Here is a 16,494-nt window from a genome sequence, read left to right on the forward strand (position 1 = left end):
TCTTGAATAACTCATGGTGGAGCCCTCAGGGATCTGGGGCTCCCCATTTGGGAACTATGGATCTCAGCTGTTGGGAAAAGAGATTTGGTTTCAAATACAGAATTTCCTGGTATTGCACTGATGCTTAATGCGTATAGGTCTCAGCAGACCCTCCCATACCTGCTTTCTTATAGCCTCCTAACACAATGGGAGTAAAAACCTTTTTTAGAAAGCATATTCTTGGGTTGAGTATAGCAAAATAACTATGTTACTTCATTAACAAAGTGTGATTTTTTTGTTTTGTTTTGTGTAATTTGGCCTGCTTTTCACCGTTTATGATGAATGTTGCATTTCCTCACTTTGGACAATGAGAAAGAGATGGAGCAAATTCCCTTAACTGATTGTCTTGCTGCCACATTCAGAGGAGAAACATTTTGGGGAAGTCTTGAGGCTTAATCTAGCGAGGAGAAATAAAAAGCCAAACTGAGGTCCAGTCCCTTCCTCTGTGAAAGCTGTATGCATAGTGGGCATCTCATTAACAGTACTTCTTTTGGCAGCATGGAAAGAAAGTGGCAATGTTAGCCTCATGGCATGCTGACCATGGCTGTTTTCTCCGGGAGAAGCTTGCTAGGCAGAGGCCGTTCAGCTGAGTGGGCTGGGAAGTGAAAGAGACTGATTTTTCTCTGCTGGATTCTGCTCCTAAAAACAAAACCTATGGGGGAAGACAGTCTTTGGTACAGTCTATCTCAAATCCTGTCTGCGGGTGTTGAAACAATCCTTATCCTTTTCTGCAAGCCATGTCCCTGGAGGACAGAGTCAGAGAAATTTGGATTTGAAGTGTTCAGTGTTTCTGCTACTCTGTGTGGATTTTTCCAGTGTTACGGGAAAATGAGGCCCTGGATGTATGGCCTAAATTATCTCACAGTGACCCTAACTGAAAGAAAAGCAGTTAGTGCTGCCATTTTGTCCTGCCCTCTTGCCAACATTAATCCTAAAGGCATTATTATCTACCAAAAAAAAACATCATAAAGATGGAAAATAACCAGATGACAGAAGAAAAGATAAGAAAGACAAAGGGCAAAGTCCTAAAAGAGCAGCTGTCAAATTGCTGGACTGAAGAGCATGTATGGCCCTTGGAGAAATAACGGGTCAAACAGTGTTGGCCATCTTTGTTTCCAGCTGTGAAATTACACAAAGAAGTGAAATTTGGAGAACATATTCTGGATACTTCTTTCCCAGGTCAGAAATAGCTTTTGTTTCGATAGGGATGTCATATTATGGTGATGGGGAAGGCAGAAGAACCTGCCCCTTGTGAGTGGATAGGAAGGTGTTGGAGAGGCAATTTCTCTGATTTCTCAAGGAATCTCTGCTCTGAAAGAATAAATGTCCTTAAACACCTTTTAAATAACCACCAGCGAGAATAAGAGTGTAAAGGGGTTCAGAGGAGTTCTAAGATGCCTTCTCAGAAGTATTTGGGTAGGCAGTATCTGCACAAGATAGGGCTAAAAAGGATGATGTTCCCTGCCTGCAACATCCCATTGCAACAGTTGCTTGACAGTCAGCAGTGCTGTTAGTAAACACTATTAGTTTGCTTTCTTATCACTTTCCAAGTCTGAAAGTGGTTACTGTCATGTTAATATAAGCCAAAGAACTGGGCTGAAGCATCAGATCTGCTCAGCTCTCACTTCAGTATTTAATAATGACCCGATTACTTTTTCAATAAACATTGTTGTTCTGTAGAAGGTCTGGCCATTTTTTTGTACCTTCCTGGAGGCTGACCTCTGATAAAATAGCCCAATGTGGAATTCTTTCCAGAAATCCCTTTAGATTGGGTGTTCAGGCATCGGGACAGTAAAATCACTTTAATGTTGTTACAGAAATTACAGCATTTTTCTTTCCTCTGTAATGTTAATACAGTACTAAGATATTAACAGCAACAGGTCCTGGAATTTACAAAGCAATTGAGATCCTCAGTCTAATAGCAACATACAGGACAAACTCTGCTCACAGATCTATAGCAGAGGTCAGGCAGACAGCAATGGGAATTGCATGCATTTGCTTGAAGGAAGGATCTGAAACTCTCTGAACTGGTGTGTGAATAGATCCCAACAGATGCTCTAGTTAAAAATGTTTATGAATAAATAGCATTTCAGTTAAAGTATATGCATAACGCATTTTTATTAAATAATGCCGAACACTAGATGAATTGGTGGTAGGCTGCAGTTTGAAAGTTCTTAATGCACCTTCTGTTCCTGACTCAGGTCTAGAATTCAATAAATGCTTTTTTTATGTCTGACCCGGTATTCTGAGCGGAGATGATTTTATAGCCCAGGATATTTGCTCTTCTGAGGTTACAGACCACCCATGGCTTGTTTTTTTCTTCTCATTTAAAAACTGAAAATCTAACTAATTAAACAAATATCTCTGCTGTGTTAACTACATGTCAGCATTGTTTGCTAAAGTAGATGCATCGGTTTTATCCTATTCACAGCCTTTTTCACAACACTGAAAATGAACAGGAGGAAAAGGGAACTGGAGTCCAATTTGCCTGTGAAGTTATCTCAGTGAAAGAATGTGTGCAGAGTCACAGCTGCACAGATTAATTAGATAGTGAGATGCTATTACCTATTAAAAAGGGCAAGTCTGTTACTTTTAATATTTTCAGCCCTCCTAAATGAGAAATGGCCAGCATAAGAGCAACTGTTCGTGCTCCAACAGTTAACTACAAAAGCTACGTGGGAGGTAGCTGTACTCATAAACTTTATCATCTCATCCATAACATCCGTGCCAGACTCTTCCCTATGTGTATTCCTTACGTCAGCCTTTTAATTAGGATTGTACACCAGCTAAGATAAGGGTTGGGAGAAGCGAGCAATTCAGTAATGTCACTGAGAGAGATGGTAAAAATGTAACATATTCAGCAGCGTATGTCCCACTTGTCTTTTTCAGGCACAGCCTGGCAAGATTAATGACAGTCAGGCTTTTGTGTCTCTTCTAACTACACCAGAATGAGAGAGTTTTCTTGGAGTTTTTTTTTTTTTTAAACTTTGCCAGGGAATAATTTGTTCAAATGAATAGATCTATTCAGCTGCTGGAGTGCTTTGCTAATTGTGTTCGAAAGAATAAAAGCAAACCACAAGCTGCTTTCAGCAGCAGGAAAAAATGGGTTCACATGCCAGCTTATTAATAAGATGAATTCTATTATTAAAACATATTTAGGATTTTTGAGCCCAGCTCCTCACCCTCTGGAATTAATGAGAGTTTATTTAATTTCTGTAAGAGCAAAGTTGAACTCTGGATTGCTGAATTTGGTGAATATAGCAGACATTTGCTAAAGTTAATGCTTTCTCAGTGATATGAAAGACTAGTGTCTTCCACATTGGGGTCTTAGGCAAAAAATATGGAGTAATAGTATGTTATTTGCAGTTAACAGATGTCATAAAAGACAGGAAAAGAAAGAAATTATTCTTCTCTCTTTCAGTGTGTTTCTGTTTAGTTTTTCTACCCTAAGCATATTTTTGAAGGTTTCTTAAACCATGAACGAGATAATATAAAACTGTAGGTATATCTGAAAATAGTAACATCTGAACTCCATGGGAATGTAAAAGTTTAGAACTGATCTTCGTATATATGTTGTATATTTTCCATAGCTCCGTGTTTTTACTTTGGTTTCACAGATATTCACATTCCACTTTAACTAAAACCGACACAGATATTTATGGGCAAGGTACTCTCCCTTTGAAGTTCTTGCTAGAAATACACCTTATTTTCCACTAAAAAAGTGTGAAAAATGTGTCTTCCAGTGAAGTTCATAATCTGTTTGTAATGTCTCTCAATGCTATTTGCATTGCTAAGCTAACGAGCATAAAAGTAATGTGTCCAGTCGAGGTCTTGTTTTTATTTAAATTCACAGGAATTTTGCTGTGGATTTTAAATGATCCTTAGGTTTGGCTCTGTGGTGTTTGAATGAAGGCAAGAAAAGGCTATGTACCTCATTCTGCACAAAATTACACTTAAAAGATGGAAGACATTTGCAAACTGACTTTCCAGCAGCTAGTACCTTTCTCTACAAGCCATGTTCCCTGTAACTTGTAGAAATAGCACTCAGTTGGCAGTTTCTTTCTTAACTGAAAAAGATTCTAAACTAAGCAGGGCATAAAGTAGGAGGCTTGGGTGAGACTGGCCTGTGTCAGGAGGCTGTTGGTAGCAAGCAGCAGGGCACAAGCAGAGTCCTGCACCAGCAGCTGGAAGTCTTGTTCTTGCTTGGAAGGTAGATTGGCTACTCAGCATTTCAATCACTGCAGAGGATTACCTCTGTTGGTAGCCTAAAGCTGCAGTAAAATATACTGAGTTAAGATTTCAGTATTTGAAATTTGCTGGAACTGAACAATTTAATCAGAATTTGATTAGGAGGGTGACAGGCATTGGAAGAAAGGATTCTCATCTTGTTTCCTTTAAGGACATGGATGAAGGGCGGGTAATATTTCCAGGCCAGAACTGCATATACATTGGTTTGAGAATTCACGGGGAGAAGACATGTTGCCTCCACAGAGACGATTTGGCTTGATCCCACATGGAGATTGTTCAGGAAAGGTTTCCTGTACTTGTTTTAGCTATAACTTTGGAGAAGGCTATCCTGAATAACAGCAGGAGAAAGTCTGACTTTGACATTCAAGTGATAGGGTTCCTGAAAGAATAATACAGGTGGAAATCAGTAATACCCCAAGTCTGATCTTCTGCCATATTGACACATTCATTTCTTATTGCTGAGTGCCAGAAGGTTAAACAACCCGAATATATCACTGACAAAGACCCACTCTGCAGAGTTGCAGATCAGATATGAGGACACATCAGGCCCTGTGTGTGGGTGAGTGAAGTTACCCAGGTGTATGACTTTGCAGAGAAAAGGCAGGCAGCAGAACTTGGATCTGGTCAGTCTGGGATGTGAAATAAGATCAGCATACAGCTCTGCCAGCTTTTTTTCTTCTTCCTTTCCAGTGGATATTTTTCAAGTTCTCTAATGTGGAGGGGTTAATATATGAGGATGGACTGTGTGAATAAAGGCAGTGGTGTCCTTATGTACAGAAGGAGCCATAGGAATCCACTTGAGGAAACTCCCAATTTTCCTTCTCTCTTCAGTAGAACTCCTTTTCATCAGGAAGAGAAGTCTGAAACAAAATCAAAAGGTTTAGTCTATTCCAAGAAGAACTAATATATCAAGGAGGATTGGAAAGACAAGAATTGTCTATGTCCCAGAGCAAATGAATAAGAGGGGGCATGAGAAAGGCATGCAGGACAATGGGAGGAGGGTAGGTGAGAACCTCTGGTCGCCCTTTGCTCAGAACACAAGAACAAGGAGACATTCAGTAGGCAGGATATTTGCATTTGGTGGGACATGCGTTTTCACAATGCGTCCGGTTAGCCCACCAGACTCCAGACCACGGGATACCTTAGGAAGTAAAATCTAGTGGGAGCTCAGGGATTGGGCAGTTTAGGCTAAAACAGAGCAAGGATTTATAAGCCTTTTGGAAGGGCTGTAAATCCTCAGATTTTTAGGAATAAACATCTTGCTGCTGGACGTTGGGAGGACATATTCCAGGTGCATAGCTGGTACCTCACTGCCTGCTGACTGGTACACATGAACATCTTTTGAGGTAGCTGCTGTATCTTTCCTTTTGCATGCTAGTGAATTCCTTGCAGGTATGCCGGCAGAGGGGTGGTTAAGCAGCCAGCTGGACACCTTGCATCAGGTGTCCAGTATCTGAAAGAAAATAACAAAAACAAGTCATCAATTTTTAAAATATTTGGAATGGAAACATGATTAACAGCAGCCTGAGGGTTTGCATTAGTTCCATGCCATTAAGGTTTACAAGCTAGTATGCCCATTTACCCTGGTATTTAATAAAAGGATCATTTGTCCTAGCAACCTCAGCCTCAGGTGGGCTCTTCTGGCAAATGATTTACTTCTAGCAGTGAGGTACCCACAGGTGTTCACAAATCCTCCTGCTCCCTGAGCACCTAGGTTTCCACTCCAGGACACGCACATCCCAGGATGCCCTGCAGCCAGATGGTTGGTGCCAGGCAGGGTGGAGTTCACATTCTCTCAAAAAAAGGATTTCATCCTGAATTTCTCTCATGCTGGCATAATAGTCTTGGCCCTGGGGCGTTTAAGATGAAAGGGGGCAGGTGGTGATGCTTTCTTTCAGAGAATTTGAAAAGATTGGCTCCTTGTGGGGTTTTTGTACCAAAAAAATAAAAATAAAAACAAAAAACAACCAAAAAACCTCACGTGTCTCCATCCAGCAATGTAGTTCATTACCCTAGTGTATGAGTAACAGGGTAAAATCAGTCCCTCATTCTCCACCTTCTCTGCTGGCAAGGGTGAGGCAACGTGTTGGTGCTTTTGAATCCTGTTTTTATGTGCCTAAATTTCTCCCACTATTCAATAAGAAGCTTAGATGACTAATCCCGGCTTCAAGGGTACTTTAGAGCTAAGCACGATGTTTGGCAGTGCCTGAATCATCTGTGTTTATCCAGTCCTTAAGACTGTGTTTAAAGCAAACGCTCTGCTGGACAGCTTTTGCTAACCTATTACAAAGTAGAAATACTATGGTCCTTCCACAACACTGTGAGCAGACGCTCGTGATAACCCTGTGTGGCTTTTTATCCTACCTACTGAAGATGTCACTAGCCTGCACTTACCGTATTTATTCAGAAGCTAGTATAGCATAGTTAAATTCAGTTTGAATGCGTGATTTTCCACAACAGTAATTTTTCTGAGTTTTGCATGAGAACTGCTGTAATCTCAAGAGTTTTCAGTGGAGAAAATAAAGTATTTCCATGATTGTTGTTGTGTGGTGATAAAGTTAGAAATCCAGAGTCCAAAACAATCACGCATGAATGCCCTTCCTGTTTGTCCTAGCTCTGTATTTATTTAAACCAGTTAGCTTATTTTAGCAAGTGGAATTGATTTTTTTCAGATGAGTGACTCTGTCATCCTGCAAAACTGAAATATGTTCCTGTTGCAAAACAAACTTGCTTGCTGACATTTTAAACTTAAAGTTTAATGAAAGTACTGTTTTTGGTTACAAGATACTAATCTGCAATTAAAATGTTCTAACTGTTGCATAATGCTCACTTTAAAATGTAAGCATTTGTTCCAACGGTAGAATAGGTTATCATCAGACTACCAATGGGGTCCCTAGAAAAATCTATGTAAAACAGAAGTACTTAATATTTTGTGTATGTTCAGCTTGTTATTCAGTTAACTTACTAAATATCCCTCCTCTTTTGCCATTGTGAATAGAGGTATGACTTCTAAGCATGGTTTTGTAACTTATCACAAGAATACCTAAGTAGTTAGCCACAAGACATGAAAACTTACATGTAGAATGCTTAGCTATAGCTTTTACAGTTAAAATCCCTTCAGTGGTCAAGCCATGATGATATAATACTGTTTACTGGAGACTCTTTGCATTGGTCATTTATCTCAAGTTGGAGATTTATTATAAATATGATGAAGCATATTTCACCTTAGCTGCAGGAATGTATTAGTGCATTCTCTGCTTCTTTTTCCTTAATATCTGGCCTAGGGTCCTTACAGCTGAATTACAGATATGAATATTATGTATGTAAAGTATGCATACAGGAAAAATTCCTCTAAATGGTTATTCTCAGGGTGGTTCAGTTCGGGTACGAAGCAGTGCTACTCATTAGCTACATTGATTGCAATCCTTTGAGGCTAGTGTTACATATGTTCTATGTATGTATATATGTTGAGACCAGTTTAATATATACTCTATCTTTCTATAATAGAATATATTATTATAGAATAATATAGAAACCAAAGCACAGAGGTGTAAAATGGCCTGTCTCAACTTGCACGAGAAATCAGTGAGTGGATTTGACAAAGCTAGGAATAAAACCCATACAGGTTTGCAGGAAGGAAATCTGGTTCCAGTGAAGTTCCCAGTCCCTGGAATGGGGACTGCACTTTGGGCACACAGTTGGAGGTCCGAGGGGAGTTTGAGGCCTGGTGATGTCAAGCCATGAGTTTGGTCCAAAGTTTATGCAAATCAGCAGCAGGAAGAGTCCCTTGATGTGAGCTGACTGCGGCTTAGGCTTTAAACCTGCTGAGGTTGAGGTTCCCATTTCTGTGTTTGTTGGAACTAACAATTTTTGGCTATATCTAGAAGGCTTTCTGCGTGGCCTGTTGACAGCAGACTCTAGAGATCTAAGGCTGTTTTCTGGATAATCATACAAGAGGGCTGCAAGCAACAAATAAATGAGCAACGGGGGATGCTCACCAGTAGTGTGTTGGAGTGGTTCTTCCGTGGACTTGTGTATCAGCTGTCGCTGTGCTATTTTAGCTGGTATGTTACAGTGCAGCTCCCCTGCAGCCTAGGACTGAATAGGTTTGGACTTCAATTCACAGCTGAGACAAAAGAGCAACTTGTAGCTGCCCCAGCTGGATGATACTGAGTAAATCTACTCGTTTTTCAAGAACTGGGTATGAAGAAAAATAAAGAAGAGAGCATGAAGAATAGGTAGGAGGTACAAGTGTGTGTGTGTGGTGGGGGGGAGCAGGCTTTGCATTTGGTTTTCTTTCCCTAGCAAGAAAATAACTAATTGACAAAATCCCAGAGCTCCTTGAAATTGGCAGCTTTTTAAAAATAAATTCCAGACATTTGTTGTTAAATTCTTTTTATTTCAGCATAACTTTTTGTGGAACAAAGGTCAGCTTCTGGTGCACATCTGACTTTAAAGCAGATAAGGAGTTTGTTACGGTATTTGTTGTAGGCAGTATTTCAGTCCTGTTGGATTAAGCATCCTTTTGCCTAGGTGTAACAAGGCTAGCAATGGCCTGGGGTGCACATCAGCCTGGGTACCAGCTTTGCCAGACGCACAGGTAAACAGCACAGGAAGGGAAAGGCACAGTCGCTTCCTGAAGGAAAAGGGCTTAGCCACAGAAGAGTATCTTTGTGTCCAGATCGCACAAAGGCAGTGCCGGGAGAGGAGCTCTCTTGGATCTCCTGGCCATCCTCTTCCCATAGTTAGTGCTGTCGACTTCTGGGGAGCTGCGTGTGCTCCAGCGCGTTGGTAAACCCCGTTGCAAAGGAGCTCCTACAACCAAGAGCCTGCAGCACGTCCAGCTTTCTCTGCTTTATGCTACAGCTGCTGGCAGCCACAGGGAAGGAGGCGTAACTGCTGTGTCCAACCTCGGGGACTGCCTGGGAGCACAAGATACCTGTGGTGTGACAGGCCACCCCCAATTGATCTTGCATGCTGAAAAATGCAACAGCATTTGAATAAATCTTTCTAAAATGTGCCTGATCTTTTACTGTTACATAATATCCCCCTTCCCATTGCCATTCCTGCAATCTCTTTCTAGGTAAATGCTTACCCTAATGAATGCTCATCCTCTTTGCCTAAGGAGTGATGCAGGATCCAGCCCCAGATATCAAATGAGACTTGGGACAGTTACTTGTCCTATAGAAAACGAAGTGCCGAACTTGGGCCTAATGTGTTCTTGAACAGGCACCAGTTAATTTATGTATTTATACAGAGCTGGTATCAGGGAATACACTGGGTAAGAGACTGTCCTTGGTTACATCTGTGTTGCCCTGAATTTGGTGTAATGCTGTATATTTCTTCTCAGTGGTGAACTAAATATTGAGGAAGTGGCCTTCTCCGGAGAAGTTTTTCTGTTATTTTTCTCTTTCCCTTCCTGTTTCTTTGAACCTCTAAGGTCTAGCTCCATTAGAGGAGGAGTCTGGTTGCCCAGGAGAACAGACTGTATTTTTAGCATGTAGGAATTTAAACATACAGCTCTGATTAACTGTTTTGTAGCTTTATCCTCCTTTCCAGTGCCGGAGTGGTTTCAGTGACATGATTGCTGTGGGAGCAGGTCCGACCCCTGGTTGTGTGTCCATGTCTGTGGGCACCACCCTGCAAGACATGACAGCTGTTTATGACAGCTGGATGGATGAATCCTATGGCTTTGCCTTATGCTTGGGAGTCCTTGAAATCTCAATCCAGATATATAGAGCTAACTGTTACCTGTAGGTCAGATTAGGAACTCTGCAAGTGTCTGCTGCATGGCAGCATTAAGAAATAATGTGAGGATGTGAGGAGCTGGACAGTGACTTAATGAGGCAGGCATGCAGGACAATCTATGATAGTGGTAGTCGTGGTAGGACTAATGTGTTACTCCAGAAATGAAATGGGATATGGCATTAATGCTTTGAAATACGCTTCACGTACTTGCAGGTAATACTCAGATGTAAGAACATTCTTCCCTCAGCTTCCAAGTCTCAGTCTGCATCCCACTTCCATCCAGAGTTTCTTGTTAAGTTTATGCAAACCAAAAATGTAATGGAAAAATATTTTGTAACAACTATATTTTATCTTTTAAAAAAATGAAGTTATTAAAACCAAATCAGTTATATCTGCCAGTTGTCTGCTGTATGGAGATCATGAGCACTTCTGTTCTGGGTTTGGGCAGCTCAAAGCAGGAGTAGAGCAACTGATCAAGGAGCTGCTGAGGGCCTCCGAGCATCCCAGGAGCAAAAGGAGCACTTGGCTCAATGACGACAGCGGTAGCAGGGTGTTGAATGGGAACATGTGATGTCAGCAAATGGCATCAAAGATAAAATGAGGAGTATATTGCTAGGTAGTGTGTCATTCAACAGTAAATGACCGAAGGTTTGTGTTCAGAAATGGATGAAAAAAGTTACTCTGTGAGTTTCTTGCAAAAGCTCATAAGCAAAGGACAATAATTGACTTGTTGAAGAAGGAGAAGAGAGACCTGAGAGTTAAATTGCAGCTGCTTACAAAAAGACTATTCCACTGACATACATTAAAACAGAACGAGGTAGTAGAAAAAACGTCACCCTAAAACGTAAGATGTGTTGCCATGCCACAGAAATCCATGGTCAAATAAAGTGGATGAACCAACTTGGCAGGAGACTAGTTTGAAATATGATGTATGTATAATTGAAGTACAGTTGCTATATTTGAACTCTGTTGCTATTATTTTTGCTAAGTCATGCTATAGTTATATAGCATGATACAGTATTGTTGAAATTCACAAGGGTTCATTTACAGTATTCATAGTTCTGAAGTTTTACATGGTTATAGCATGAAACTTCCAAATTTGATTGCTTTTAAAGTTTCATCCCTGTGGACTAATCCAAAAGACTGAGCATTAGCTCACCTGAGCATTACCTCAAACTGTGGTATCCATGTCAGGTATGTAACTTGGTAAAACGTTTGCAAAAAATTGGGGTAGACCCCATGCAATCCCCCAGAGTCCTCAAGGATTTTGGCTGGGACTATAGTTTGACAAGACCTGAAAGTCACTGTGGACCTACTGGGATGTACGTTCAGCCAGCCAGTTTGAGGGACATTTGTTTTTGCTGTCTGACTTTGCAGTAGGAAAAAAAGTAAAGATCCCCCCTGCCTAGCACTGAAGTGGTATGGATTGCTGTAATCGCTGTGATTCAGAGCTGGGCAGTTCCAGATGGAAGAGAGTAACGTTACTTAACAGTCAGTGGGCAGGATACAGAAAATTATGGGGCCTGTGTAGCTGTAGCTTGGCTGTCTTCCATGTCGGTAGTATTTTGCATTGCTGTGTATGCTGTTAACACCTTGGTATATATGAATAGTGTGGTCACACTATAGCTGCTTGGGGAGCTATAATTTTGAACTGTGTAAGATTTATTCATGTGATTTCCACGGAGAGGGTTTTTCTCTAATGGATGATAGTTAATTAGAGTAGAAAGGCAGGAAAATAAAAAGAACAAATGTGTGTTTATCTCATTCAGTTTTCCAGCTATGCAGTTAGCTTATCTGCTTTTAGTTATACTGTAGCTTGAGCGGGATGTGAGTGTGATGTGGAAGGTATTGCAGGCTGGGGAGTTCCACATATTTGTATTGCAGCCTCCAAAGAGGTTCAGCAAAGTGGCAGCTTCTCTGCTGCTAGTCATATTGCTCATGACACATGTTGGTGTGGTGGCTGTGCTGTGGAGCCAGCAAGATTTTAATAGACCTGACTTGCTGATGGTAGTCACAGCATTTGGAATTAATCTCTCACTTGTAATTTAAAAATCGGCATAAAACAAATTGGAAAATACTATCATCAAAAATGTCTGCTTTTATTCAAGCTCAACTAAAAGAATTACTAATTACCTACAAGATTAGGGGGTCTTTAAAATCTTGAGCTGTGTAGTGTCTTCCTGGGGGCTGAGGTTGAACCACACGTCATTAGCTACCATGCAGACCTTTGAGCAACAGGTAAAGACATCTTCAGTTATTCTGGTCCCCACTTGACACATTCCTGGAACGTCCACTTCTAGCCCTTTAAACCTTTCATTCCCACAATAGTATATTTCTTGCAGCAAGGGAAGAATATATTATTTTTTACAAGTGTGATCTGCTTTTACTGACAGATATTCTAAAACCTAAATAAACATAGACCAAAAAAATTGCGGAGAAGAGTTTGGTGTCAATCTGGTCATTTTTGATAGGTTGGAAAGATTTTCTGAAGATATCAGTCATTCGGGTACTTCAGTTTTAGGATATGCATCTTGAGAAGTTTTGGTGTCCTGATAGAGTGATGTCACTGTCCACAATTCAGGCCTCTCTAAGTTATTTCATGAAGCACACTCAAAGTCTCAAGTTTCTTTTGAAAATACTGGCTGTTTTTTTTATTTTTATTCATGCACACGCACATGCACACGCTCACACGCAGATTTAATGTTTAGATACCTACAAAATGCTAGACAGAAATTACATGAAACTTCTCAAGTATATGTAGGCTGAAAACTGGCACAAAAATATTTTGAATTGATTGTAGAACAGAAGCTACGTTTAAAAAAAAGGGCGGGGGGGAAATAAAGATTTAAGTCTTCTTACCCACGAGATACATGAGGTACAGTAGTATTCAGAGCTAATGTTGTCCAAAAGGGAAGTCCTGGGACACCATTCTAGTAAGTCAGGAATGGTATCAGATGCATCATCTGGCACAAATTTTACATTCATTTTATTCAGCAGGTTTGTTGTAGACGATCTTAGTCGCAGCAACAGGCCTGCAAAATGGACCTGAATAAGCTCTAGGCAAGTAGAAAATGAAACAAAGAAATAGAAACAACCACCCCTTCAAAATTATCCCAAGTTGTTAAATAGCTATTTAATACTTGCATATTCCTCCTGTCCCAAATGTTCTCTCCTTTCCAGCTCAGAGCAGTCCTGAGCTCTGCTGATTACACATTATGCAACCCATTCTCTGTGCAGGACTGTGCAACTTCTGAATGACCCAGCAAGGTGATAGGCAGGAAAACTTTACGCCCTTCATGGTATCCTGTATCCCTCTTCAAAAACTGGTGCTGGAGAAGTCTGAAAAGTAGCCAGTGTGCCCAGCATTTGCTTGGCTTTCCAGCTGCAATTTGTAAATATCACTCTTTTAGGAAAAGATTTGAAATAGCATGAATTACTAGTAGTTTCACCTTCCTTGACAATGTAAGGAAAAATGCTGAATTTTGTACTGGAGGAACTGCGAGGTGGCACAGATGATTTTATGATGATTTGCCTATGCAATGTCAGGACTCCTGGCCAAGGGGCAAGGCAGGAGGCTGCAGCAATACCCTCCCAAGCTGCCAGGCGAGTTTTGCCAAGACTCATCTGGCAAATCTTCTGTAACGTCTACGGGAGGGTTTTCTGGCTGGTTGCATGGGTAGATTTGAGATTGAGCAAGTTAGCTGACAAAACAGATTTTGATGGTTGCTGTGTTACACTGAGAGGTCTTTGCCGTGGACAAAGGAAGCGACAAATAGCTTTCCTTGAAACTCATGCCAACCACAAGCCCTAAATCAGTCAGCAGGCAACCAGAGAGACTCATTCCTTCTCCTCCCGAGAGAATGAGTGTCACATCATGAAAGCCCATGTTTGATCATCCACAGGCCACTTGGATTCTAAGGCTGGCACATAAAGCGGTGGTCCAGCTTTGTGAGGTGCTTTTTTGTCTGTTTGTTTGTTTTTTGTCTTGAAAAATTAAATCCCCCACTGGCAAAGCCTGTCCTAGAGTGCACTGTCTCCATCAGCTCTTACTATTCCGCCAAAAGGTTGACTTTCACCTTTTCTTTTGTGCTTTCTCTTTAGGTCAAAATAACTTCAGCTGCCTTTTAGTCTTTGGCTGTCATACTGAACTGAGCTGTTCAGCGCCTTCTGTTATACTGGCTTTTTTTCCCCTAAATTAGCGGTGCATTTTCTTTATGAAACAGGTCAAAGTTATCTAAAAGTCCAATTTTAAATGTCAGAGAAATGTAAGCTTTCATATTTTCAGTGAACGGGTTTAATTCTCCTTACTGTTGGCAACCAGTTTAAGAGTGAAAGAATGTCTTGTATGTAATTACATAACCGGGAGCTTGGTTAATTCAGCTTGGCCAATCAACTATGTAATACTTTTTATCTATGGAGCAGTTATTTACTTAACTGGCTACATCTTTTAGCTCTTTTAATGTCCAGCTAAAACTGTGGGATTTTGAGCAGTGCTTTATTTACCAACATTTTTTAGTTGTTTAGATACACTGAAATTGAAGATAAGCTAAATATTGTTTTTAACCAGGAGAATATTTATAAGAAGAGTGTTGTTCACTGGAAACAACAATAAGAGGCCCCATGATGTGCTACAACCTTTGCTTACACCTTTGCTGGTTTCAGCACATCAGGCACTTTTCCAGCGTAACTAAAGTGTGAGTGAACGGGAACATCCTTCTTTCAGCTGAAAAGATAATTAATTCTGAATTATTGTGCATCAAGCCAGGATGTGCATCAAGCAGGACAGAGATGTGAGTTGTTGCTTAGAGGAGAGGAATACCTGTGCTGTTCAAGCCACTTGTGTGTCTGCTTCTTGGTGATGGGCCCGGCTCTGAACTCAGCTCCTGATATAGTTCCTTGCTTCATCGCTGAGGTGCACCTGGCTTGGGTGAACAAACCTGTAATGTTTGTGCAGCACTCTGCTTTTAACTATTGCTGATACTCTGAGTGTTGCAGGACAAAAGCTGCAGGCTGTCTGTGTTGACTCATGGAGGACATGGCCAGTTTGCAGCAGTCTTCTTATATTAGTGTTAGAAAGCAACATTTTGTTTAGTTCATACCATTTACTGAAAAAACTATAAAAGATAGGAAACTGTTTTGCTGGCAGTCCCAGGGAACGCATTACTGTACAGGGTAAGCAGTTTCCCCCATTGCTCATTCGCTAGTGGAGAGATGCTCAGCTGAGCAAGGGCCAGAAGTGTAAGCGGTAATCATTAAACAAGCAAATCCACCAGTCAGAAAAACTTGTGCGCTCCAAAAAAATCATGGCAAAACATACTTCCCAATCCTGACAGGTGCTAAGTCCTTTGTGCAGAGGGAGGAGGACATTTTCAGCGCTGTGGGATGAGGGTGCTCAGCACCTTACAGAACCTCACACTATCGGCAGCAGAATTTGTGCAGCTTGGCATGGGAACTGTGATCAGCAAATTTCTCCCCTATCTGCAGAACTATTCAGACACAACATTAAAGTGCGATTTGAGTGTTCAGAATAGCAGATAGTAGTTAACTGTTTTTAGAAGTGGGTCAAAAGTTACCCTTTTGCTCTTGCTTTTTCTTCGAGACACATTCCTTTGTGTTCCAGCAGTTGAGAAAATAACCCTCTAAATTGGTTGTTTTGATTAATCTGGAGATTCTCTCCAGTTAAGCAGTTCCATAGGGAAGACAGATGTTTCTCATGTGTCAATTGCCATTGCTTTTTTTTTTTTTTTTCTTTTTAGGTGAACATGTTTGTGGAAGGATTCCATGATGCTATTCTTCTTTATGCTCTAGCTTTACAGGAAGTCCTGAAGTATGGCTTCAGTAAGAAAGATGGGGAAAAAATTGTTCAGCAAACGCGGAACAGAACATATGAAGGTAAGAATTAATGTGGAATTCCAGCTTTCAGAGTAAAAAAAAAAAAAATCAGGTCTTTACTGTGTGCAGAATAAGGACCACTGCCTATCTAACTCTTAAATGAGAAGCAAATATCCATATGAAACCATTTACATCTTTAAGGCTGTCTCACATACCAGTCTGAACTTTTCTTGCACCATCCCTTGAGGTGTTATTCAGCTCAAAGAACTAACAATTTAATGACCCTCACTGATGTTGTAAAGAAATACCAATAATTTTCTCAGGCTCCTTTGTTTTTGAAAAGATTATAGCTGCTCACTTTACTCAAGTGCATCTATTAGCTCTCAGATTGCCTCATTCTTTCCATTTGACTTTTTTATCTTAAAAGGCTGGGAATGGATCGAAGCAAGCAGGTGCCAATTTTTTTGTTTCTTGACAGGCTCTTTTGGGCCCTGGAAGGATTTCCTCCCAACCTCTTTCAGGACTTTTGCATGTTATCTCAGAGGCAGCAGCTGAATAGTACTGTGACTTTCTGTGCCTAATCCTGAAGGCTGTGATTCTGCAGTGCAACTGGCACATGTTTGTCAC

General features: G+C 40.8%; 1 protein-coding gene across 2 annotated transcripts in view; it reads left to right on the top strand.

Annotated features, from left to right (window-relative positions):
- LOC112982180 (atrial natriuretic peptide receptor 3) overlaps window positions 1-16,494 on the top strand; it is a 49,132-nt gene that overhangs the window by 13,778 nt on the left and 18,860 nt on the right. For both annotated transcript variants that reach the window (XM_064500014.1, XM_026098374.2), the window contains exon 4: window positions 15,792-15,927. In XM_064500014.1, coding sequence (XP_064356084.1) covers window positions 15,792-15,927 — 136 coding nt within the window. The remainder of the gene's footprint in view (window positions 1-15,791; window positions 15,928-16,494) is intronic.

Source organism: Dromaius novaehollandiae, chromosome W (assembly GCF_036370855.1).
Source record: "Dromaius novaehollandiae isolate bDroNov1 chromosome W, bDroNov1.hap1, whole genome shotgun sequence".
NCBI lineage: Eukaryota > Metazoa > Chordata > Aves > Casuariiformes > Dromaiidae > Dromaius > Dromaius novaehollandiae.